The 26,875-nt window shown below is 53.9% G+C and overlaps 1 protein-coding gene across 3 annotated transcripts in view; it reads right to left on the bottom strand.

Annotated features, from left to right (window-relative positions):
- Positions 1 to 2,355: 2,355 nt before the first annotated feature.
- The window catches only part of Acot7 (acyl-CoA thioesterase 7), an 89,655-nt gene continuing 65,135 nt past the window's right edge, over positions 2,356 to 26,875 (bottom strand). For 2 of the 3 annotated variants that reach the window (XM_021160606.2, XM_021160605.2), the window contains exons 7-9: positions 20,313 to 20,429; positions 12,537 to 12,721; positions 2,356 to 2,730 (exon numbers count right to left, since the gene is read on the bottom strand). In XM_021160606.2, coding sequence (XP_021016265.1) covers positions 2,632 to 2,730; positions 12,537 to 12,721; positions 20,313 to 20,429 — 401 coding nt within the window. In that variant the 3' untranslated portion in view covers positions 2,356 to 2,631. The remainder of the gene's footprint in view (positions 2,731 to 12,536; positions 12,722 to 20,312; positions 20,430 to 26,875) is intronic. The other variant, XM_029476074.1, reaches the window with a different exon arrangement.

The following is a 26,875-nucleotide window of genomic DNA, read 5'->3' as shown; positions in this document are numbered from 1 at the left end:
CCTCCCTCCCTGGGTGCCGCCTCCGCCGCGGCCGCGCTCGGCTCCCGCCGCTCAGCTGGCTGCGTTCGGGCGGCCGGGGGCGGGGGGCGGACCAGGGCGCATGCCTCTGCCGGGGCCTCCGCGCCGCCCCCTGGCCGCGCCCCGCCTTCCGGCCGCGTCGCACTGGCCCCCCACTCCCAGCAGCCACGTAGACCCAGCAGCCGCAGTGATGCCCCTTGGAGCGTGCGACAGGACCCGCCCACGCCGGGGCCCCTTGGGTCTGGGTCACTCAGGCCGCCGCCTCTAAACCGCCTGGAGTTGAGGGGCGGGGTTCTCGGGCCAGAGAAAGGGGAGATTGGACGCAGATGGAGGACAGGGAATATGGGGTGTCAGAGAGGAAGCCACGTCAGAGGGTTAGTTAGCATCCTTGCGGACAAGGGACAGGATTCGTGCACCTGAGACCTAGCGGTTTCTAGGAATCAGATTGCTGGGTCAGGAATCAAAAGTAGCAGAAGGCAGGGCTGGGTCAGCCAAAGGTTCCAACCTACTATCCCTGTGCCTTTGGCACTGCCGGAATACTGCAAGGTCCTCGGGGCAGCAGAGTTGACTGGCCCTCCCCAACTGACTCAGCCTTGTCCCCTCTGAGGCTCTGAGCAACCAAGTGAATTGGTAGAACCAGGATTTGAAGTCTTATTCCTGGCTCTCCTCCTCCCCTCCTGGAGCCTACCTTCAGTTAACATTTCTAGTGGGACACAGACTTGTCACCACCATATGCCCCTCCTTGCTCCTATGCAGAGGAAAATGTCCTGTTCTTTGTGGGAGCCCTTAAGACCTCTCCAGTCAGAAAGGGGTGGAGCTGACCTCCTGGCCCCTCTTCAGGTGACACAATGGCACAGTCTTCTAGGCCACCCAGGGTTGTGTGGGACAGGACTGTTCTTTAGCCTCCCCGGGCGGGCAAGCTGTGGCCATAGGAAGGTGGGTCCCTAGGACCAGACCTACATCAATTGTAAATGTTCTGCAAGCCACCCTCAAGTAGCTTTACTTTCGGTACCCTTGGGCGCCAGGGTCAGTAGTGGAGGTTTGTTGTGGAGAAAGGGTTCACACCAATATGGAGGGCCCTGGATGGCTCCAGATGTGCCCTCTCACACTCCCCAGGGTTTCTGGGAGTGGTCAGGCCCCTTTGTAGACAGACCAGCTCCCATCTAGGCAGCCGTGGTTATAAATAGATTGCCAGCAGAGGGCAGTTGTAATCAAGTGTGGCATTTTAATGCCGTGCCCATAAAGGACATGCCTCAGGGAGCCCAGGGCCCAGGTCCTGCTTAGAAAGCAGTGGGTGGGTCTTGGCAGTTTGTGCTTTCTCCTGGCCTGAGAGTCGCATCATCTCTGCATCAAGGGTGCCCTTGTGGCATAGGCTGGAGATCCCAAAGTTGTCCGGGGACTCGAGGGACAGGCAGATTTGACGTGGCTGCATGTGGGAGAGCCGGTCCCCTCTCCTACTTCCAGGCAGGAAGTGACCCTGACTTCTGGGACCTGGGCCGAGACAGATTAGGAAAGCTTAAGTTCTTGGCGGGTGTGTTTGCACATCTGGAGCTGGGTTCTTCCTCCAGGGGCCTCAGGGAGCTGTATGGTACACTGCAGCTATTGGCAGGACAGTTTGCCTTCTCCATGTGGTAGGACAGATGTTTGGGTGTCAGGGACAAACCCAGGTGCCACCTCTGGCTGTTTGGTGGGCAGGGGGTGGAGTCCTGGTCCCCGGAGAGGCCTTGGTGGCTTTTTTGTGCCCCACCCACCCAAGGCAGCTGGACCACAAGCATATATACATACATCCTGATGGCACAGACCACTACCCCACATCCCCTGCTACATACAGCAACACAATTGCATGTGTACTTAGTCTCACAGGGCACGCTTGCGCGCGCGCACACACACACACACACACACACACACACACACACACACACACGCTCCCGCTCACAAGCATACAACCCGGCTTGCAGTTTGCAGCCACAGCCTCATCCCATTCATGGGACACCTCTCCAGTAGCCCCTGCCTGAACTGCTGGAATCTTCTGGCATGCCTCCTCCCCCAGATGTGGCATCTGGACAGTGCAGACTCTCTCCACCCATCGCCTGCTTAGGTCGTCAAGTATGGAGAAGGACAAGGAGCCTTGTTAGGGGAAGCATATAAGGCTCAGGGGCAGCCTCCCAGGGGTCCCACTAGGATGCAAAGCCCCAAGTGCAGAACTGGTGCTGGGAGGGGGTGGGGCCCAAGAAGAAGGCAGTGAACTCCCAGGGATGGGGGCAGAGGCTGCAAACACAGACCTCCAGTTTGCAGAGACCCCCCCCCTCAGACAAATGACTACCTAGGCTCCATGGGTCCAGCCAGACAGCAGCTTTATTAGTGATGCTGGCTTCTTCAGGCCAGTTGGTGTGCTCTGGTGTCCATGGTGGCCTTTGGGACAACACTGGGGACATAAATAAAGCTTTGGTGCACAGGTTTGGGGAATGGGCCATAGGGAACACTGCCACTCAACACTTCACACAACACCAGCTCTCAGTGGAAATCGGGGGTTTGGCCAAGGGGGCAATTTCTAAGTGACTGCACACTGGGCTATTGCCACAACTGTGCTGACCGGGGTCAGGAGGAAGACACCTAGGGCTGAGGCTCTGTGTGGCCCTGTCGCTTCGCCTTCATCTGCAGATAGCGGCCTTTGCCTTCTTCAAAGCGCTTCTTCTCATCCTCCGTCTCTGGCTGCGGCACACAGAAAAGGATATGTCAGAGACACAGAGAGCTCATGGGTGTCTGCGCTGTCACTGGAGGGGCTAAGGGCCTCTGCCAAGGGGCTTCTGGGTGCCAGGCACTGGTCTGCCACACATCCCAAGCCCAGGCTCTCTGGTGATGGACTGTGGGGTTAGAAAGTCTCTGTGTATGTGTGTGTGTGTGTGTGTGGGGCAGGTGTCATGAAGTAAAGAGGGGTTGCCCCACGCCAAGGAAAAGTTGTCCAACCTTGTTTCAAAGGGAAAACGGACGCTGTGTGGCCCGTGGCCTTGAGAAAGGGCTTACTTCAGGAGCAAGAGTCCCACTCAGTAGGGAAAGGACCCTACCCCCTTGCCCTGGTCTGTGAGAGCATCAGGCAGTGGCTCCCTGGGCTGAGCAACTGAGCAGAGGGATTTGGCTATAAGCTGGACTTGCTGGGGGAGGGTCCTGACAGTATCTAGGGCCTGCTGGGACTTCATATTTAGGGATGGCCTGGCTTCACTATGAACTCCTGGGCAGATGTCATGGTAGCAGTGGGAGGGAGGGTCACTTTTGAGGTCCCATCTGGCCCTGCCCTGGCCAAGGAGCTGGGTCTAATGAGCCGTGCTAACTCTGCTGGGAAGCATCTCGTTGTGACACTATGAGGGAATCTGAAAGCCAAAGAAATAGGGCAGGTGCCCTTCAGGATGCCACCAAGTCCTGGCAGCTAATTTTAGCCCTACATGCTTTATAGACATGCAGTACGTTGGCAAAGGAACGCCATCAACCAGAGGACTTAATGTCAAGTCACACTGAATATTTCCTTCCGCCAGCCTTCCCCCAAATTGCTCCCTAAATGTCACCAGGTGTAAACTGTCCCGGCTGTGCCAGCCAGGAGCCAGTGAGACTCAAGGTATTTAAAGATGTTGACATGCTTCCCACAGCGGTTCTGGGTCCTGTTTGCAGAGTCTTAGATGCATATGCAGAAACGGAATCTTTTGGGTTTCTCTGTGTAGCCCTGGCTGTCCTGCAACTAGCAGTGTAGACCAGGCTGACCGAGAACTCAGATCTGTCTGCCTCTGCCTCCAGAGTGCTGGGATTAAAAGTGTGGGCCACCACGCCTGGCCACATGAAAGTTTAATGAGCATTACCCTACACAGGGAAGACGGCAAAGGTCCAAATGAGAAGGGCAGAGCAGTTCCCTTGCTCTTGTGCCGGCCAGGGCACATGGCACCAGCACCTGCACACTAAGTGCATTGACTTTAAGACCTGGAGTCTCAAAGTAAAACCCGTGTGCTAACTTGGGGCTTTCCCACACTGGCATGTTCCAGTGTCACTGGTCAGGTGGTTGTTGGCACCATGCTTTGTGCTGACCAGCCTGCCTCCTGTGTTCTTTTCACTGGCCTCCCGATACCGTGTTCTGAGTTATAGGCTGCCTCTGAGCTCGTGGAGGCTGGGATCCCTAGTGACTTTGGCATAAGGAAGAGGCTGCCTGAGTGGGGAAGAGGTGGACCCGGGGCCAGGAACTCTGTAGGGGGAGGGACACTGGTTCCCAGGATGCACTTGGACAGAGCTACCGCACACTAGTGCCTAGTGCCTCTGCCCAGGGGCTCTGCACTCCTCAGGAGGCAAGTGACTCAGGACAGAAACCATCCGACTTTGATCCCCAGGCAGGCTGGCAACCTCACAAAGGAAAGGTTATCTTCACCAAGGGACAGCAGGAGTCCAGGAGGGCTCCAGGCTTGTTCTCGGAGGACAGATCTTCCCATTCAGAGACCCTTATGCTTGCTGTCTTCCAGATTCCTGGGTTTAATCCAAAGTCTTGACCTAGCAGGCAGCTACAGGGCGGTCCAGTCCCAGCAGGAGCCTCGGGTGGAGGCTCTGCACTCATCCACTGTGCCACTTTGGGCAGTTAGACAATTTCTTGGCACTCCCTCTCCTCACCTTCCTATAGTGGTGGTGCTCCTAGGGTGTTATGGGGGCTGCTGTCCTCTCATGGCTCCCTGTGCACAGAGGCTCCAAGGCAGGCTGCTGCTGCTGCTGCTGCTGCTGCTCCTCCTCCTCCACCCCCCTCATCCCTACCGAGTTAACCCCAACACCTCAGTCCTCACCAGAGTAAAGGGGTAGCCAGAGTCCAGGAGCCTACTGTGCTGAAAGCTGGTGGCGCTACACCCATGCTCCACATGGCACAGCCAGTGGTTAGCCTCAGCTAACATTAGAAGATGGCAGCAGCACCCTCACCAGGAAGGCCATGCTGCATGCACAGAGTCTGTGTCCCACTGCATCTGGGGGTGGAGCCGAGCTGATTTCCTAGACCTCAAATTCCTCCCAGTGGAGTTGGCTCTCCCCCTTGTAAGCATAAGATAATCCTAATGGCCATTAGGGCAGAGTTCCTATACCAGGGTTCAGTCTGACTGTGGTTCCCTGTTGGCTTCCCCCATTGAGAGCCCTCTGGCTATTGTTGGTGCCTATGAGGGATGGGCTCTCTGTCTCACAGTGGAGAGGCCTCCAGAGAATGGCCTAGCAGCCCCTCCCGCTACAGAGTTCCTGGCCCCAGGTCTAGTTCTTCGAGAGGCAGCCAGAGCCACGAGGGATCCCTGGCTCCTAGAGCCCAGAGGGAGCCAGTAACTCAGAGATCCATAGCCACAGCCAACACAGAGGACTAGAGGAATCAAGTGGCCAACATGGCCAGCAGGACCCAGCTGACCTCCACACATCTCCAGAGAGGCAGCAACATGACATCACAACATACCAGGGAAAGCCAGACTCTGGACCATCTCCTCATATTTCCTGAGTATGTGAGGAACCTTCCTCCCAGACAATGAGGTGTGGGAGAGATGGTGTGCATGTGTGTGCATGATGAGGGGTCATCAGCGCAGGGACAGGGAAGGTGGCCAAGGTGCCCATGGCCAGCTGTAACAGACTACCTGGACCATTCTCTATCACACCGCCAAAGCCCCAGCAGCCAACAGGCCTTAGTAGCTCCAAAATGCATGCCTCGTGGCTCAGGACGTTTGTGTCATTTGGGCACTGATGGACCCAAGGAGGCATGAGCCAAAGTGTAGGAAATTGTAGCGGTCAGATCAGGGCAGAGGGCACGGCTGGGGCCTGGCGCTGGGCCTTGAGGCTGCTCTCAGGTGTCTCTCTCGCAAGTTCAATGTCTGCAATGACCTCATCACCAGGATCAGCCCTCAACCAAAATGAATGCTGCCTGGTGATGGGTGTGCGGGCCAGTGGCCAGGAGAGCGTGGCCAAGGCTTCGAGGACCCATGAGGAATGTGCCAAGGATGGCCTCATCACTCGTATCTCTAGGGACTGTGGCTTGCTCTCAGAATCCTGTGCTAAGAGACGGGAATCCAAGCAGGTCAAGGAATCAAATTCTACTTCACCATCATCTCAAGATGACAAAGCCTTTTCTTCTCTTTCCTGGAGGTCCTATCACGGCAGCAGAAGTCAGAGAGCCAGCTGGGGGAGACAGCAGAGGCAGGCAGGCCTTCTTGGTCAGTGACTGACAGAGCCGCCAGTCCCTGCTGGGTCTGGAGCTGACAGAATGAGACAGATGGCTTCCTCGGCCTGGCCCTCACCATGGCACAGCTGCCGCTTCCCACAGCCAGACCCCCTCCGTGGCAAAGTAAATAAACACTTACAGTGCACATTTCTCAGGGAGCTAGGGAGGTGGGGAGAAGGCCAAAGCTTTTCTATGGGAGACCTAAGGCTGGAAGAAAGGAGCTGGTGGCCACAGGGCCATGGGCAGTTCTTGGCTGCTAGACTGCCCACCTGCAGCCACAAGTAGGTTCCTCATGCCATGTAAAGCAAAGGGACCCTGTCGGCTTGGGGTGTGTGGGATGGGAGGCACTGCTTTAGAGGGAGGGAAGAGAGGCTGAGGCAGGGCAGGAGTCTGGGCCCACTTGCCTGGTTGTAAAGCCGCAAGTGTACTATTGCCAGGCTCCCAGGTTCCCTTACCAGGAAATAATTCCATGGGGCACTTGAAGTGTTCCCTGTGTGGCCTAGCATATGTGTCCTTCACACATGTTTTCAGGCATGACCATCTGTGGCGTTACCGGCTGTCTTCACAGATGACCCGAGGCCCTATGCACTTTGGGGCTGCAGGGCTCAAGGAGTGCTCTGTCTCTGCTGCGCATCTGCTCGCCCAGGCAGTGGTCCGGGAGGACAGCCAAACGGCCCGGGGTGAGGGTAGGGGTCATCTAAGTCAGCTGGGACTTGAGGGCAGCTTGCCCACTCAAAGGAACATAAGGCCCAGGGTGACATTCCCCAAGGAACATAAGGCCCAGGGTGACATTCCCCAGCCATAGGTTAAAGGAACACTGTTTTCTGGGTGCTCAGGCTCTGCTGGCACTGGGTGCCAAGCTCTTCCCCCTGCCTGGCAGCTCCAGCCCCACTCGGCATCTCCTCCACATGGCCTGCCAAGTGCCATCTTCTGGGCCTGCTTCCACCGGAGGAAAGCCTGTGGCTTTCAGAGACTCCCAGTGCAAATCAAGAGTTTCCACTCTGCATTTTCTGTGCTTCAAGAGCACACATTTGGAACGCAGTAGAGGATGAGTGGCTGAGCCCCACCCCCGCATAATCAATAGCGTGTCCTTTTTGTAATCAGTGAGTGCCCGCTAAAAGGAGGCATCCAGCGGTGACGAGCACCTTCCTGCCAACCTGAGGGGCACAGACCTTAATTAGGAAGCCGCATAGTGCGCTCTCTCCCGTGTCCCACAAGAGGGGTCTCGGACACTCACAGCAGCAGTGACAACTCTTCTGATGAGTGCAGTCTGTGGGGAGCACAGTGCGCAGCCGTCAGGCCCGACGGTGAGACCCAGCCCAGGCCTCACCGTCTCCCTAGTAGGAGGGAGAAGAGAGTAACAGGCCAGCTCTACCTGACAATGTGACCTCAGCAGGGCTGGGCCTGGCACCTGGAGGCAGAATGCCTACCACTGCCTCAATAGCTGGCTCAGTCAATTCTTCCCTGTGCCTATCTAGGGTTCCCAGAGGAAATTTCAACATCCTCACCAGGGGCTCCTCTCACCTCCAGGGATGGGTTCTCACCTAGCATATATTGTTCCCACATGGCTGAGAAATTACCTGCATAAAGGCCACCAGAAGGCTATTTGCAGAGGCAGAGGATTAGCTGTGTAAAGGGAGGAGGGGTCTCCTATGAGCATGGACTTTTCCCATGTTAGTTGCCTACACAGCTAAGGGTGGTGTCACTGGCTAGGCCCTGGCCAGAGTGGGGCCCTCATCTCAGGCTCTGCCGCAGTCCTTCTCACCCTGATGGAGGTGACAACTGGATCTGGATCCAGCAGAATGAATCAGACTTGATCCAAACCACAAAGTCCTGGGCTGGAGAGATGGCTCATCAGTCAAGAGCACGGGCCGCTCTTCCAGAGGCCCTGAGTTGAATCCCTAGCAGCACCCACATGGTGGCTCACAACCATCTATAACGTGATCTGGCGCCCTCTTCTGGCTTCTAGGTGTACATGCAGATAGAACACTCATACACATAAATCTTTAAAAACAAAAAACAACAATGAACCAAGGAAGTCATAATCTACACAGTTGTGTAAGGCCTTCTTGTCCAGATTCAAAACTGATGGTTTGTAACAAACACTGATACTTCCTGCCAATCAACTGCAGCGGGTTTGGCCGAGCCAGCCACGAAGACACCACCCGCACGACTGGGTGTAGTCAGTGCTCAGCCTTTGTTGGCAGCGGTGTGTCTTTTTGATTTATGTCGTGTACATATGCACCTGAGTGGAAGGCCTCCTCACATCCTCCCTCCCCCACTGCAAGCCCCCAGGACTCTCTCTGAGTCTTTGCACACAGTCTTGGGAGTGTCTGGTCTGAGGGCTTTGGCCACAGCACTCTAATAAGGAAAGTACTAACTGTGCTGCAGGCTAAAGCACGGTAGGGTGGTGGTATCCTGCCCCAGGATATACCAGGAGCCAGAGCTGATCACCATAAAACCCCTGTCTTGGAGGGCCAGGCCTCCTTTTGCCTCTCACCCCTAATACTTCCCTTCTAAGACAGTGGATTCAGTGTGCTGTGACACTCCCTCCCCTTGCCTTAGAACAACGACTCATGGGTCCTCTTGTATGACTCTCCTGGCCATTGGGCTGGCTGTGCTCACCCAACCACAGTGTGATACCCTGGTGGCCTCATTGCTCTGTGGTCTCTTGTGGATCATGAATGGAGGTGACAGGCCCTTATTCCAACTTATTCCCCTGGGCTGGCTCTCCTGGAGCTCTTTGGCAAGCCTCCTGGGGGAAAGACAGAGCAGCTCAGCTGACAGCCAGGCTGACCGTGCTCTGTGCACACTGTGCGTATGGCATTCTGGACCTGAGGGTCCTCAAGAGACACCTGCAGCTTGGAGGGCAAAGAGGTGGGTGAAGAGACTGGAGTGGAGTGGAGGCAGAGGAAGGCCTGGGGAGGAGAAGGTAGCCTCTGAGCTGGGCAGCCTACAGAGGCTGGGCAGTGCCCATGCCTTCTTGGAACAGATGTACTAAGCTGCCACACTTCCTGCTTTGGCCAAAGGCCACTGAGAACTACACTCTGGCCAGAGGAATGGAGGAGGCGGATGCAAAGCCTCAGATTCCAAAGACAGTGACAATGTCCTAGCACCAAAGTGCTTGGTAGTACTGTGGGTGGCAAATTCTCTAGGCTTGAACATGACTACTCTGAGCCTGCAGGAGCCTATGGACTGAGGAGTCCGTACGGAGATTGGAGCCTTTTCCCCTCCCCAGGATAAGAGCCTCGGTGAGAAGAACCGTCCCTCCTAGTTCCTGGAAGCAGGCAGGACATCTCCCTGTTGTGCTGAGTCAGGAACTGTAACCTCCCTCTCTGCCCCTGGCTCTCAGAGCCCAGAGAGACAGATTAGAAAAAAAACCTGTGTTTCAACCTCTGTAGAAAAATCAGAGCCCGTGGGAGTAACTATCCACGCAGGTCCAGTACCAGCTGGTACAGTGTGGCCACAATGTGAACCAAACACCAAACTGGTTCTCAAATCATCTGGGCTAATGCAGAGTCTCCTGTAAGGAGCAGCCCCAGCAACGCAGGTTCTCAGTCCTACTGCAGACACCTGGCTCGGAACCTGGATGGAGGCCAGCAGCCCCAGGGCCAAATCTGCAGGTCCGACTCTGAGGAGGTGCAGAGAAGACATGAGACATCCTCTCCTGGCCCGACAGTGCCAAAGTCCTGGGAAGTCACTGTCCAGCCCTCCCTCATGGTCGTCCTGACACCATGAGGATGTCGTCTCCTAACTCCGTATGTGCTACACACAGAACATGTTTCCGTGGCCATCAAAGACCCTAACCACCTGCCCCTCCCACTCCTCAGACCCCCATGGTCACCGCCCCCACTGGCCTCAGTGCTAACCCTCTCCTAAGCAGCGGCAACCCTCGAGGACAGCTGTGAAAGCCATCGCAGGGAGGACACGGGTCACAGGGAGTTCACTCTTGGAAGGTCCCTTTGCTTTCTCTGCTTTTTAGCTGCCTCGAGAAGCAGGTCTGCTTTAGCACACACTCTGTGTCATAATGCTATGCCTTCCAGAGGCCTGCAGTGACAGAGAGCCAAGGTACCAGGGAAGGAACCACCTAAAATCATATGCCCTGCTCCCAAACACAAAAGGGGCAGGTGCTTCCCTCAGGTGTTCTGACATCAGGGCTCATGGCAAACCTGGCCGTCAGTCACCCCTGCCCAGGATCTGAGCTGCTACACTGTGGGTCGAGCAGATAAGACAGTGCACATCTCACTGGTCCTTGGTTGAGCTGCTCTGGCTATGAGCAAGCCTCGATGCTTTGGGAAGGAGAAGAAAGTTGGCCCAGTCCTGATTCCTTCACTCCCCCATTTTAACCTGGACCACAAGCTCTTATCACCTGAGGGCTAAGGACTTAGACAGGGTCTGGTTCTGCCTGCCCATGTGTCATTCATAAGGTGCCCTCCCCTGGGCATGAGAGGCACCACTGTGGGTTAGAACATTCTGTAGCAGGGCAGCCCTCTCTGCAGTCGGATTCTCTTTGTGAGCTCCCTGCCTCCTCAGACCCAGGCTAGACACTCTCATTACAGGGTGGAGCTTGTTGGGGCCCTTGAGGTATGGAAGTCTAACTGGGGCAAGTTCTGCCTACTCAAGGGGCCAGAGGAATCCTCAGCCCAACACTGACTCCATACGGGTCTCACCTTCCCCAAAACACTTCCCTTACCCTGGCCAAAAAGAAAAGAAAAAAATCACACAGTAGAGGTTCGGGGTCCCAAGGGGTCCCAGGGAGCCACAGGTCCTGAACCACAGGAGGCCGCTCTCCTAACATGCCTTCCCACCATCCACAGCTCAGACAGGAAGGAGCCTGTAGCTCATCCTTACTCCAAGGTTAAAGGGCTCTGCTCCAGGGAGCATGGGTGGCAGGTGTGGGCCTGTTTCCTGCTCAGGCTGCCCAGTGTAAGTTAGCCTGGGGATGGCAGCAACTGCAGGCCTGGCACACACGCTCTCTTCACATCAGAAAACACCTCCACAGAAGCAAACCAGGCTGCATCCGTGTCAGCAGGGCCCTGGGGAGGGAGCTAAAAATAGACAGAAGCTTGAAGATGGCTGGCAATGGGGGCGGAGGGCAGGCAGGAGCTGGAGGGGCATCATGCACACTCGTGTAGCTGTGTGCCGTCCACGTGTGCACCGAGGTCCAGCATTTGTGCTTGCATGGCGGGTTCCCAAGCCCACGCAAGCCCAGCAGAATCCTTCTCTAGGAAGTCTTCCCACCTCCGTGCTGACCACTGCCCACCTTAGTGAAGAACCAAGGAGTGTCTTCAACAAGTGAGAAGTAACAGCCTGGACCCACAGGACACTACAGAGGGCAGACTCTCAGAGCTGGGGATGGACACCTCTCTCTCCCCCACTCCCCCGGGAGTGCGCGCTCCATGTCTGGCTGCCTCCTGTCTCTGAGCAGTGCTCCTCCTGTGCTCCTCAGGATGCAGCTTTCTACTGCTTCAGTGAAGCTCATGGGCCTGGAACCTGACTGCAGGGCACACGGGGTACCTGACCCCACCTTCCAGAGCCTACCCTAGCCTCAGTGTTGGGAGCTCAAAGAGGTGCACCTGACCATGTAGCTGGGAAGGACTCATGGTTTCCTGCAGAGTGCTGAGACCACACCCACAGCAGCACCAGCCCTCTCTCCTTCCAGATACTGCGGGCGGGTAAGCCTGTCAAGATGCATACCATCCACCCAGCTCTGGAGCTGCCCCTCATCTTGTGCCCATTTGAGTAACCCTGGAGACCGCAGTCTTCAGCAGTATAGAAGGGCCTTGGACATGGCCTTTTCTTTTCTTTCTTTTTGCATCTGCTCCTATCTGAGGCTGCCCTCCTCGCACAGCTTCCGGAGATGGTGCCTCCTGCTTCCCACCCCAGGTCTCTCTTTGGCCAGGACTTTCTGGTCTCCTCACTTCCTGCCTAAGGTCACAAAGTTGACAAGTGGGCCACCCCTTTGAGTCCCAGGAGCACAGAACTGAAGCCTGCTTTTCATCAGGTGACAAAAGCCCAAAGCCCCATTGGGAGGCCCAGCCACAGCCCTCCTCCCTCCTCTCCTCAGCTCTCCTGGGCCCCCTGAGGAGCTTGAGGTGTTCCTAAGACCACCCACCCCCCAGCCCAGGAACCTGGGCGCTGTGCTATCATATCCCAAGGAGCCAGGGATGGCGATGAGCTCACCCGACAGCACAGCCTGCAGCGTGTAAGGCTGCTTTCTAGAGACTTGACTGTCTATACCTGAGCACAGTCCCTGGTCCCAGGCCTGGGTCCTGCCCAGTTTAGGACAGGATGTAACCATGAGGGCACTTACCACAAGCTGAGGCACAGGCATTGGCTTGCCCTCCTGGTTCAGGGACACGTAGGTGAAGAAGGCACTGGCGGCCCGGTAGCGCTTTTGTGAGTTGTCCACCACTGGGTCAGCGTCCACCAGGACCTCAATCTCCATGGACTTATTGCTTGTGAAGGTCATGCGTCCAGAGATGGTGATGACACAGCCTGCAGAGGATATGGAACGGCTGCATTATCGGACATCAGCCTGGTCTCTACCCACGCGGCACCTTGTGGGCAGGGCATGCCAGAGAGAAGCCATGTTACTGAGGACAGTTAAGATGCTGAGTTAGGCAACACAGGCAGCGGCCACTACGAGACGTTACAACAGACTATTAGTGCGTGTCATTATTAGTCAGTGTGAGTCATCTGTCTCCACAGCAGACATTCACTGCTGCCCTAGCATTTCTGGCAGCCCCTAGGTCCAGACCCACTAAACCAAGCCCAGAAGGGACAAATCCGTCAGCCAGGCTCCGGGCGAGCTGGCTCAGTCCTGCCTCAGGCATCGCTTGAACCTGCCATCTTCGCTGTCCTCTAGGGCAGGGTGGTGCCCTCTGGCCACACAGCACCACACTGTGACGCTCTGAGCACTACAGGCGAGTTCAGAGGGTTACATTCTTTGTGCTGACTGACGGACGGACGGGAGCTTGTGACTGTCAGACTCGCTCTATAACCCGACGGTCTCAAACATGGGCTGCAGTCTCATCCTCTGAGCTCTGGGACAATATGTCAGGATTGTACACCTCTTGCCAGCACCGACATGGGGTCATGTGATCATGACCTTACTCCACAGTCACTGCTCCTGCAGATACCCTTCTCAAGTCTACCATACCCATCCTTGGGCACATGGGGCTTCAGCCTGGCTTCTGCATCTGGATCTGGTGTCTGTCCTCTGTCACCACCCACTCTTCTACACAGACCCTCCAGGTTCTATTCTGGGTAGTTTCTGGTCTCAAGATGCTTGGGTCTGCTCTTATAAATGACCACAAGGGAGTCTGACTCCAGAGGACCATGAAAGGAAAGGCAGTAGACCCGGTTCTGAGGTTTTGCTTGCCAAGGGTATCATTCCTACCCATGTGACTGGCCACAGCTGTGTTGGCCTGTGGGGCCTTTGGATAAAGCTGGCTCCTGGATACTGTCACTTCTGACTGATATGTGACCATCATCAGAATCCTTAGCCCATCTTTAAGCATGGTGGTCTTCTGGGCTAGCCCATGTGGGACACAGGGGGTACTCAGCAAGGACCAGTGCTGGCGGCAGGGCCCTACAATACACATCTAGCATCCTAGCTTCAAGACAGGCCCTGAAGGATGCATCGAGACAGCCAGAGAGAAAGAGACAACAATTGAAGGCAGTGGGCTATTCTGTTAAGTTCCATTCCACATTCAACTTCATACTTACACAGGGTGCTTCAGTGCAGAACGTGGCCATTTCTGGGAGGGAGGGAAGAGCCAGGTGGTCAGCGATAGGTAGCCTGACACCACTGTAAGGCTGCTGCACATGAGCACCTGCCAGTGGGGACCATGCCCTCTGCTACATCCCGGGCCTGTCACTAGCTAAGTGTAAAGACAGACTCGTCACCCCAGGCCTTGCAGTGCCTCTGCCCTGCCCTAAACGTCCCTGAGATCCGGGGTGCAAGGCAAGGAGGGAAGAAGAAACCAGCAAGATGTTCTCAGAGACCCAGGAGCACATGAGTGCTGCTGTGTGAAGGGCCGATTATTACCCACTGCTGTGAGGAGCCAATTCCAGGTTCTCCAAACATGCTGTGAATTCCAGACAACAAATGGACATGTGTCTGTCTGCTGTCACCCATGAGACCCCATTTCCTACCACTTGCCATGGCAAAGTCCTGGCTGCTCGCGGTTTAATGTCTAAGTTGGAAATCCAATACTTTTAACCCCAAGTTTAACTCAGAAATGTCTGGTTCTGAGACCTAGACCAGGGGACACAAAGCAGGAAGGGTCTGTGGCCAGGGATGCCACACCACACAGCAAACACCCCCAAATCTGGGTCTTTTCTGTCCCAGGAGAACTGCCACACAATGTCACATGCAAGCCTCGTGGAGAATTCCAACAGAGGCAGGAATCCACTACAGAGCTGGCATCTGATGCAGCCTCCGAGAGAGCAGGATCAAACTGAAAGCTCCTGTTGAAACTCAAATCCTCAGCTCCAGGGCCTGGGGCAGCACAGACCACACAGAGGCCCTGCAGTGTCAAGGCCTGCCTGAGGAAGGAGCTCCACCTGGGGGCTGGGGTTGGAGAGAGAGGGGCTAAAAAGTGATCTAAAGCTTACATGCTCCTGTTCAGACCTTACCTCCACACTCCATTAGGGCCTCCAACCACAGACATTTCCCCTACAACGGCAGCCTGGTTCACCCTTTGCGTTCCTTTCCAAGAACACTGCTGACAGCCCATCTTCCTCACTGTGGTTCTCCCACCTAGTCTGTGATCACTCCCTCACAGATCTCACTAATGACCCAGTCTGGAATGCCCAGGGGCAAAGCAGGGTCCCCATTACATGGTGAGTAAACACAGACCCACAGGGCTGTGGCCCTCAGGAACCTAGCACCTTGCTGGCTCTCAAAGCTCAGGGAAACCCTAGACCCTGCCTTTTCCCCAGAGTAGACAACAGACAGCCCTGAACAGAGTGGCTCAGAGGCACAGCATTGGCCTCCATCCAAACACCTTTCCTAGCCGGGCGTGGTGGCACATACCTTTAATCCCAGCACTCGGGAGCCAGAGGCAGGCGGATTTCTGAGTTTGAGGATAGCCTGGTCTACAAAGTGAGTTCCAGGACAGTCAGGGCTACACAGAGAAACCCTGTCTCGAAAAACCAAAAACCAAAAAAAAAAAACAAAAACAAAAACAAACAAACAAACAAACAAAACAAAACACCTATTCTTATAGGTTCATTGTACATGTGCACAAGTTTTGCCTGTGTGTGTGTGTCTGTGTGTGAGTGTGAGTGTGTGTGTGCCTGTGTGTGTGTGTGAGTGTGTGTGTGTGTCTGTCTGTCTGTGTATGTGTTTGTGGACTGGAACTGGAGTTTTGGATGGGTACCACCTGGGTATTGGGAATTGAATCCCAGTTCTCTGCAAGAACAATAAGAGCTCTAACTGCTGAGCCTTGGCTTCATCCTTAACAGCTTCTGTGCTGCCCACAAAATAGTCTCAGTCTACATAGGACAATTCAGAGTATAATTAAAGTAAAAACTAAAGCTGGGGTGTGCATACAGTCCCCATGTATCCTGGTCAACATAGTGAGGCCACCCCAAGACGTTTCTCTGTGTGGAACTGGCTCTGTAGGCCAGGCTGGCCTGGGATTCAGAGATCTACCTGCCTCTGACTCCCTAGTTCTGGGATCAAAGGTGTGCATGGCTGCAGCCACAGCCACAGCCCGCCCAGCATTTGTTTTTTTGTTTTTTGTGTTTGTTTTTAAGCAAGGCCAACAGAATGGAATGTAGGGAACTCCTAGAGGCAGAAACTCAACTACCCACCCCACACTCTCCAAACTCAGCAGAAAAGGGACACTAGGCAAAGGTTGACAAGGGGCACCTGGAGCAGCACTTTCTTGGGGTACCCCCTCTCAAGCTGAAGTCTGCAGACTGGAACACTGAGGTAACAGGCTGCAGAAGGTAGGATCTCAGCACAGTGCCTGGTGCCGACATCAGCAGTGTCCCAGGAAAATGTGTCAAGTGGCTGCGTTGTAAGCTGCCTGCTTGCCTGAAGGCGGGCGTGCCCCACAAGGCTGGCAGCTTGCCCCAGCTGACTCCCCCACAGATGGTATTACTCCCCAGGATGTCACAGCTAGATTATAGCAGTATGCCAGGGATTTGAAAAAGAAAACAAACTAATTTAAAAAAAAAAAAAAAAAGCAGCTGTAACCAAGCACTCCAAAGTTTATGAACAGTTCCATGTTTCGTGCACCAGAGAGCCAGGGCAGAGAACTGTCTCAAGAAAGCACAGAGCAGCCAATGGATGCTGGTGCGACCCTGCAGCCTCTTAGACAGTCCCTGCTTCCACCTTCTCTCTGGGAGGCTGGTTATCCATAAGAAAACTGCACTTTTGGTTTCCTAACTAGCAAAGACCATCTCTTCAAGAAATCTGCTTGGAATTTCATGTCTCAGCCAAGGAAGAGAATGGAGAGTCCGCCCTGGATACATTCTGCTCATGTGGCTGAGGCTTCTCCTTTGTACTGAGCGATGGCATTACTGTCCACCTCGGCTCCCCATGCTGTGTGCTATCCAGGATCCTTGTCACACTCAGCCTGTCACAGCCCATGGCTCCCACTGTCCCTGGAGATCCTGTGATTCTCTTGCTGATCTCAAGGAGCTGGACTTCTGTCTTCCTCACTTCTTACCGGGCAAGGGGTCAGTGACACAGAACTGGACAATTCCTAGTGTGTAGATGAAGTCAGTGGACACTTTAACTCAGCCTACACCTTTAGCATGTATGAATGGCAAACATCCTCTGTACCCAGATGGTAGGCTGAACACAGGGTGTTGCAGGTAGCCTGGAAATTGTGAGCCTAGGGAGGGATGGAGTGTGTCCTCTCTGCTCTCAGCACCAGTGAAGAGTGATCCTCAAAGAACCAAGTTTGTAAATAGCAAGTCTACTGTTCTGCAAGGGCAGGGGCAACCAATGGCCCAAATGGCCACATGGAAAGCTCAGCTGTGTAAACTGCCTCCTATTGTAAACCTGGATGCAGCTGACTGTACCTTAGCACCAGCCTGCACTGCTAAAGCTCACATGTTTTTTCCTGACCTTCTGGGGACAGGCCTGTGTCCATGTAAAGCTGTTGGCATAATTTTTCTGGGGGGGGGGGGAGCATCCTATTGAATAACAAACAGATCTCCTTCTAAGAGACAGACCGAAAAGATGGCCTGTGGCTCAGGACACAGGTAGCCAGAGGAGGCAGGATGGATTCTCAGAGAGTATGAGGTTCTCATGATATCTTAGATTCAGATGTTAGCCTCCAAAACCAGGAGAAAATTCATTTCTGTCATTTTAAGCATCCCAGTCTGCAGGCTGACACTGCAGCCCCAGGGAGCTAACACCATTTTGAATAACACGAGCCACGTGTGCCAGGTCAATCTTTCAGGAGATGTTCCCTGAGCTCTGTGGATGCTGCCTCATCCTGTACACACTGATGCATGTCACACCTTCTCTGAAGAGGTGGCAAAACTGTCCCCTGTGGCCCTCTCCATGCCAGAGCTGAGGTAGGAGGTGAAGAAAAGTCACAGGGACAGAGGCTTAAGAGGCAACAAAACCCCAGGGTTAAGGTGATTTCGGCAGTCTCATCAGACCTGGGTTGCTGGTTTCTTCCCTCTTCATAGCTGACACGACTTGGGACTGTGTCACCACCAATCCAGAGTAGGAGGGACTTGTCAACTTTGTGTTTCTGGTCTAAGGTGGCAGAGCCCTCTCTATTGAAGAATCAACCCCATCTGGGTTGACAACACAGCCAGGGACACATGAGAAGGGACCCTCATCGCTGGGCCTACTCCAGGACACACTCTGTAAAAGGACAACACACAGGAACCTCATAGGAGACATCTCTGTAGAAACAATAAGCAAGGCCACAGTGTGTCAAAGCCTGAGGAGACTGACACAGACATAGGCCAGACTCCATAAGAGCTATTTCAGGATGGCCTCAATTCCTTCAAACCCCAAACAAGACGTCATCATTTCCCATCATTCCTGGGAGGAGCTAAATGTCCCCTTCAGAAGTCTCTACCTAGTAGGCTGTATAGTAGAAGGGCAAAGAAAAGGACTCTGGCAGACCCTGCAGGGGGCCTCACACCACAGATCTGACCTTTTAAAGACAGGGTCTCACTATATAACCCTGGCTGGCCTTGAATTCCTCAGTGCTGGGATTAAAGATGCACACCACCAAGATCACAGCTCTTCAGCTTCAGAGACCAGGCCAGCCAGGAGGCTCTGTATAATAGATACCCTCACCCACCCCAACTCCCTGGAGGAAGCCAGTGCAGAGCAGTGTGGACCAGATGGCACAGATCTTTGGAAGTGAAGACCCTTTCTGTGCTGCAGATAAATGCACCTTCAGAAGTTAGTCTGTCCTCAAAGCCCCACATGCTCTGGTGGCAGAAACGACCTTAGAGAAGCTGACTGACTCTCATCTGCTGTGTGACCCCCTGAATGAGACAGCTCCTTTAATCCAGAGCCACTATCTCTTCAACAGCCCTTTCCAAGCAGCTCCTGGTCATGCGGGGGGCTCAGGGTGAGGATCTGAGGGTCTTTTCCCTGGTGTCAGGAGCAGCAAGATTTACCCTGAGTCTGAGAACAGGACTAACTGAGTTGCTTCAAGGGCTCTCTGACTCGAGGTCTCACTGATATAGCTACGGCTGGGTGGACATGGAAGAGATGCACACTGATGTCTAGGACCCTTTTCTCAGTCCTCACTCACCAGGCGGGAGCTCTAGGAAAAGGGAAGCCTGAGACCTGACATCCAGCACTCTCCTGGAGAAAAAACCTTGTGTATCATATGGATGTAACCTGTCAATTACAAAACCTGTGGCCTATAGGGAAGGGTAGAACAGAAGGTGGGACATCCAGGAGGTAGAGGGGATTCTGGGATAGAGACAGGAGCGGCAAGATTTACCCAACAAAAGCATGGTACCTGAGCACAGGCAACCAGCCATGTGGGGGAATGTAGGTTAAAATAATTGGACTATTTTAAGCTATGACCTAGACAGAGAAGAACCTAGATAAATGGCTACTGTATTTGTCACACACATTGAGTCTGGGTCTTATTTCTGGGAGCGAGCATGACACTGTCAGGAAGAACCAGACTTGACCTCCACACTCTCCCCTCCTAACAGACTCATGGCATGAGCCACAAGCAAGCAAAGCACTCAGGGTTTCTGACACACAGGCCTCCAGAAGCAAGCTAACATAGACAGGTCCACGTGTCATGGGCAACTGTTAAGGTGACACTAGTTGTCTGTGTTTGTGGCAAATATCTATCAGTAAGATGAATTCTTGGAAGTGGAGGGTGCCATGTCACAGCTGTGTGTCCTTACTGGACAGCCCTGCATCTCCCCAACCTCAGCGAGCTTCAGCTGACCATGAAGCAGCCCCTGCAGGATGCTGGGAGCACCCAAGGCAGCTGGACTCAGCAGCGGGTAGACAGGCTTAGGCTGTACGGCTCCTCAACTGTAATCAGCCATGCGAGCTCGGCCCAGCTTCATCCACTGCCCTCCCACGAGCTGCTCTCATGGTGCAGGATCGCAGGGCCGGGGCCTCATTCTGGACTCACCATGTGCCTGCAGCTCGAAAGGCTGAGACCCTGATGAACTTACTCCACTGGCTGCAGAGGCCCAGCCTCCGGATTAGATTTCCACCATGTTAAAATCCCCAAGCAGCCCTTAAGCAGGGTGAGTGGTAAGCGAGGCTGGCTGAGGAGGGAGTGCCTGAGGCACCTCCCACAGTCCTGCCACCAGTGCGCCCATCCTGTCTTGGGTCGCCTCCTACTGCACAAGGCTTGATGGCAGCTGTTCAAGTCAGAGTATCTCAGGGCTCCCCTCTCTTCAGAGCAAACGCTGGAGGTAAGGGGCAGAAGCCTCCCTCGTCCCGGTCAGGTTACCACAGCCGCCTCACCAGTGTGTGCAAAGGACAAAGCACAGCTGTCTTCCTGCTTCTCGTGGGACACAGGCAGACCGCAGGTGTAAGCACAGAGTGAAGTGGCACCCGGAACCTCAAAGAGCTGCCCCCTCATTTTCCCAGGAAGAGAGCGCTTACCTTTCCGGATCTTGTCGTGGAAATTGATGGCATCCACAGAGGCAGTTACTATGTTGGTCTTGCAGTGGCGTGCAGCCACAATCCCAGCCACCTCATCCATGAGCTTCATGGTGACACCTGCAGAGAAAGGGGGCAGGCTGGAGAAGCATTCCACACCCTGGAAACAAGTCCTCCACCCTGACTGGCCAGGGCTCCAGCCAGCAGCGGGCTGGGATGCGGCAGAGACGTGGCATGCGATGACTCTCGCTTTAAAGCCGAATTCCTCAGGGGTATCTGACAGTGGTGTCAGGTGAGATTCTAGGCAACTGACCAAGTGATAGCCCCTTTCTAGTTCTCCACAAAACCTCACTCTGCCAGGAAAGTCCATGACAGTGTCTCCTGGGAGGATGTCAGTCAAAACATCAGCTGCTTAGAAATGGATCCAGACCCTGCCCAGGGGGCTACTGAGGCCAAGCTATGCTGTTATTTCCAACTTGGTTGGCCAGATCAAGGGAGAAGTGGGACAGAGTGATGGCAGAGATTTCAGGTCCGGGTGAGGGCCAGGGAGACAGGAAAATCACTGTGTGTGCAGAGGGTCACGGCCTGGAGCATCGCACTGGTCTCTGGGTAGATTAGTGTCAGGGGTAATGAGGAGGGAAAGAAGAGTTGCTGTCACATCTACAACTTGCTGAGTGGTGGCACACACCTTACATCCCAGCACTTAGGAGGCAGAGGCAGGAGGATCTCTGTGAGTTCAAGGCCAGCATGGTCTACAGAGTGAGTTCTAGAATAGCCAGGGCTACACAGAGACCCTGTCTTGAAAAGCCAAAGGGTACAATGGAAGGGGCTGACCTCAGGCTGTATTTACTAAAAGCCAGCCAGCTGCCATCAGCTTCATCACGGACCACTGTCTCTAAAACGCTGACAGAGCTAGTGCATAAGGCTGGGGCCCCAGACGACTTTGGAAGAAACAAGCATGGCCAGATGAGCTCCTCGCCCATAAGTGACACGCTGGCCCATATCTGGACTCCACAAGGCTCCCCAGAATGCAGTGGAACTTGAATCTGGAGCTGTGCCTCAGTTTCCCTGATCCAAGACAGACCCTGGATCTTAATGCTCAAGAGATGGCTGCTGGACATGAATGTCCTGACAAGGAAAGACACTGACAGATCCCAAGTCAACTCAGGCAAGTGTCTACCTTGTTAACTTGAAGCTGCCCAGAGAGGACCTGCCACCACACACTGCCCTGCAACTCAGGCTTCCTTCAAAATCTAGGCTCAATGACTTCCTATCTTTTGAATTCTGCATGCCAATGTGGAGACAGTGCTAAGATCTACTGACACCCTTCCCCCAACCATGGCTCCAACGAATGCGGGGGTAGCTCTTTGTGAGACAAGCACACGAAGATCTCTGCACCAGCCTCCTCTTTGTTTTAGCTACGTTGATTTTTTTTTTTTTTTTTTTTTTTTTTTTGGATACAGGGTTTCTCTGTATAGCTCTGGCTGTCCTGGAACTTGCTAGGTAGACTAGGCTGGCCTCAAACTCAGAGAGATCCCTCCAACCCTGCCTCCTGAGTGCTAAAATTAAAGGTATGTACCACCATGTTCAACACAAAGTCACATTTCTCACACAAGCTAGAGTCTTATAGTCTGTGGCACCCCGAGATGTCACGGCATCTTTTCTACCACCTCAGTGCAAACTCTTGGCTTCCTTTTCCTTTATTTGGGCTTGTGTGTTCTTCTCCCACTGTGTGGGTGGGGCTCAAACTCAGGTCTTCAGGCTTGGTGGCAAGCCACTGGCTCTTGATTCTATTTTAATGTCACTAATCTCTCTTTAACAACGCCTACCACCACACAGACACACACACACACACACATACACACACACACACAGACCCACACACACAGAGACACAGACACAGACACACACACCTTCAGTCCAAGCCCTCTCTTCTCTCCTCCCAGTAGAGAAGAGTTGTCTGGGACTGAGCTGAGCCTGCTTGCTTATGAGGGGGGAGGGATGAGGAGGAGGACAAGCGGCAGGACAGACAGACAGGAAGCAGACAGAAATGAGAAGGAGCGGTGGGAAGGTGCTCAGGCCTGAGTGCTTGCTTAGACGCTGAGGTCCTGAGTTCCATCCCAGCACCACAGAGACCAGGCTTGATGTCCTATCCTTCAGGAAGTGAAGGCAGGAGCCAGCCTCAGCTACAAAGCCACCCTGAGGTCAGCACGGCTATGTGTTAGCTCTTCCAGCACAGTCTTCTGAGGGCTCCATCGCAGCTGCACGGTCTGCACCACACAGGGACATTTCGGCCCAGCCTGGGGTGGAGGGCACAGTTTGTTCAACTGTATCAAAACAGAAAGGGCTGCCGTGCCCCCTCTTCCTTTGTTGTCAGCACAGTCCAGATGGACGCAATTCCCCAAAGGACCCTCACAGGGCACATCCCACCTTCCCTTTCCTGCCTGTTCACACAACTACCAAGTGCCAAGGTGTCCACAGAAAGCCTCCTCACTTGCTTCCCATTCAGACACGGCTAGTACCAACATACACACACACACACACACACACACAAAACAATAAAAAAAAACCCCACCAACTTGGCAAATTACACAGTCCATCGTGGGCTGTACGAGCCTCTCCAGATTGGCAATTCAAAGACGACAACAAAATTGTAGCATTTGCTGTCTCTGGAGATGCATTCACTTCAGGAATTATGGGAAAGAAGAGGCACAGGCTTGCCTGGCCACCAGCATGTACATAAACACCGGGGACTTGAGATATTTTTGCATCTTAACATTTAACTGCTTAAAGATTTTTGTTTTGATTTTTCTTTAAGTATTGACAACATGCTGACTGGATTAAAAATAGAGTCTTAATTTTCTTTTCCCAAGGCCTGCTGGCTGCTGGGTTAGGCCTGCCTACAAATCCACAGCAGCAGCTAGCAGCTCAAAGCTGAAGCCAGCGCCGCCTGCTCTGTGGGTGGGGATCCGAGATGCCCCCATTTCTATATTTAACCCCAACTGACGGAGTGTGGGTGCCAAGCTCCTATATTAAGCAGATGGTAGTAACTTCGCCTTACTTTATATATCCTACCCTTCGCTGATGACAAGAGGCTATTAAAGGATACAGGTGACTGAAAACACCCACATGACCCTGGTCCTCTGGGTCCTATTACCCAGCAGCATTGGGAAAGGATCAAGGAATCCCTGGCATGCAGTCTTAATTAAGGCAATTAATAGAGGTTATTTTTGTCAGTGAGTGTGCAGGCAAACACAAATTTCTACAGACAGTAAAAAAAAATGTCAAAAGTGGGAACCTTAGGGAACAGACAGACATAGGTTCAGCAGGTAAAAACATTCCTGCCACTAAGGCAGGCCTGTGGTAGGAGAGAACCATCTCTGGCAAGCTGTCCTCATTAGCCATCTTCTGTGTGTGTGTGTGTGTGTGTGTGTGTGTGTGTGTGTGTGTGTGCGCGCGCGCGTGCATGCGTGCATGTGTGTGTGTCCAGAGCATCGGAGCAGGAGGACATGGGCAGCCACTCTGTCTCTGGAAGCCGAGGAAACCTAGAAATAAATCTGCAGAATGCTGCTCAACAATCCACATGGCAGAGGAGAGGCAGTAGGGCACATTTGTCACCCCATGCCTTGGGGACTTAGTAGAAAGGACAGCACTATAAATCTATGCCCAACCCTCAAGCAGACACGGGCCAGGGGTAGGAACAGTTACTATTTATGCAATGCACTGGCCACTCTGGACAGGACAGGGTTGCTAGCTGCTGTCTGCCCTGGTCACCCTAATGCATACACAGCCAAAGAGGGAGAAAAGGCCGGTTCCTGAGGTGATAAGAGGAGGCACAGCATAGGACTGCAGCAGACACGTGCCACAGCAGGGCGTGAGGGGGTGGTTGGTTGTCTAGGGATGACAGTGAAGCACAGAGAGCTAGGGTTGGCACCTATACTCCCCTGGACCTTGACACACCAGCAATCTGAGCTCTGCAGGGGTGGCAGGCAGGCCACTTGGCCGCAGAGGATGGATCCAGAGATATGAATGGTCAAGTCAGTCCCAAGCAGAGTGTGGCTCCTATTTGAAGGACGGTGACTGGTATGTTGGGAAGGTGCATGGAGAAGTGGGGCAGCCAACAAGAGGCCAGTGTAGTCAGTGGCCAAGGTTTGGACCAGGAGGAAATAAGGTCCACAGGCTCAGACTTCATCATGAGACAGTACAGTCAGAAGGATGGGTCAAGAAGAAAGGTGGAGGCTTTCTAGGATGGCTCTGGGTCAGGGCCACCTGCAGGAATGCTGGCCAGACCCTGGGGACAGGGACTGTTAGGAAGTGACAAAGCTCCATGACAAAGCTGAGGCCAGAGTCCAGGGGAGGGGATGGGACTGGAGATGGTCTTAGGTGAGTGTAGGATCAGAGAAAGGAGGCAGCACAGGACAGTAATGCTGAGGCTCTGTGGCCTGAAGCAGACAGGGTGGTGTGGAGAACAGCATGGAGACTGGAAGAGCGGGAGAGGTTTGCAGAGGAGGAAGCAGAAGATTGGTTTAAGACACTGTTCAGTCACAGGCAAGAGAGAACTGTCTGCGGTAGGTTTAAGAGAGGAGGGTCCCAGAGGCTGGCACAGTCCTCTCTGATGGCACAAGGCTGTGAGAAGGCAGATGCCCCCAGTGGCTATGAGAAAGCCGACCCACTGCTGTCCTTGGGGCCACGTCCACCTAGACAGTTTCACAAGTGCAGCATCTGTCACCTGGCTCACAAAGGCCTCCTCAGTTACTACCCATGACCCTTTTATACAAGCAAGCTAACAGCAGAGCCAAGGAATCCCACTCCACTTGAAATCACTCTGGGAATGCCAGAATTACCCTCTACTCCAATGGACCATGAGAGGCAAGACTTGAGACAGTATAGGATAGAAACTGACCAGGCCCTGACCACAATAGCAGCCACATAGAGGCTGGCCACTGTCACTCCCTTTCCTGGCCCTGGCTGATACCACTCTCTGATCTGAGGTTGAAGCATAGGTCGGGGCCCAGCCTGGTGGTAGAAGCAGAATCAACCAAGTCTAGGGCTGGAGGCCACCGCCCACGCCAAGTCCAGGGCTGGAAGCCACCGTCCACGCCAAGTCCAGGGCTGGAAGCTACCGTCCACGCCAAGTCCAGGGCTGGACGGCACCGTCCACGCCAAGTCCAGGGCTGGACGGCACCGTCCACGCCAAGCATCAGAGAAGCTGCAGCAGAACAGTCGCCGAAGCCACAGCAGAGGGCCAGGCATGCAGCAGAGAGAAGGGTCAGCTGTCCACACAGGGTGAGTCCAGGCACCAAACCAGGATGGCTTGGGTGGGGGCAGTATAGGGCAGTGGGCAGTGGGAAAGAAGCCCCTGCCCAAGCCCACCCTCGTGTTTTCTGTGGGTGGATTCTGTTATTCTCCTCTCAGCACCAACACGTTGGTATTTTTAATTTTTCCTTTGAAGTCGCACAGGCTCCAAGCCACCCACTTTCCCCGGCGCAGTGGAGCAGCGCCCTTCTCCTTACTTCCTAGTGCGCGTGTCAGGCAGACTTTACTTCTCCAGGCCCAGCCTGGTTTTAGGCAGCAGTGCTCTTGTCAAAGATGCTCAGGCGTTACTGAACCTGTTCCAGGTCTCTTGTATCCAAAATTCTCTCTTTATAGTCAAAAAGATCAAATCATCACATTGCATAAATGCCCCTTGGAACAGACAAATGTTCAACTGTGCCCATAATAAAGGGAACAATAAAAACTGAACAGCGCTGTGTACAGTGAAACACACTTGTAGTTCCAACAACTTTGGAGGCTCAGGTAGACGGATCACTTGTGCCCAGGAGGTCAAAGGTAGCAAAGGCCATCTCTAAATAGGGCCAGCCAGATGGCTCTGCAGGTAAATATGCTTGCCACCAAAACCGATGGCCTGAGTTGGGTCCTCAGAGCCCACACAGTGGAAGGAAGAACCGACTCATACAGCTGTCTCCTCCGACAGTGCTCCACAGGCACAGGTCCTTTCTGTAGTGCTCCACTCCCCCCCCCCAGAAGTAGACAAGTGAGTGTGTGAATGAGTGAGTGAGTGTGTGTGAGTATGTAAGTGAATGAGTGTGTGCGTGAATGAGTGAGTGTGTGAGTGCGTGAATGAGTGAGTGTGAGAGTGAATGAGTGAGTGTGTGCGTGAGTGTGTGAGTGTGTGAGTGAGTAAATGAATGAATGAGTGAGTAAGTGAGTGAGTGAGTGTGTGAGTGAATGAATGAATGAATGAGTGATGAACTACAGATAGGGCCTCAGGGCTGCAGCAGAGTCACAGCACTCTTCAGAAACTAAGGGCAGGACTGAGAGGACGACTCAGCAGGTAAAGACACGGGCTACACAAACCTGGCAACCAGAGCTCAGGCCCCCGCAGGGAGAGAAGCAGCTCAGCCAGGTTGCCTCAGACTGCCCCGCCCCTCCTCCTCTCACACACACAGACACACACACACACTGCCCCGCCCCTCCTCCTCTCTCACACACACAAACTGCCTCGCCCCTCCTCCTCTCACACACACAGACACACACACACACAAACTGCCCCGCCCCTCCTTCTC

This window comes from Mus caroli, chromosome 4, assembly GCF_900094665.2.
Source record: "Mus caroli chromosome 4, CAROLI_EIJ_v1.1, whole genome shotgun sequence".
In the NCBI taxonomy this organism is placed as follows: Eukaryota; Metazoa; Chordata; class Mammalia; order Rodentia; family Muridae; genus Mus; species Mus caroli.
The sequence above is the reverse complement of the archived record's forward strand: the minus strand, read 5'-3'. Positions and strand labels throughout refer to the sequence as shown.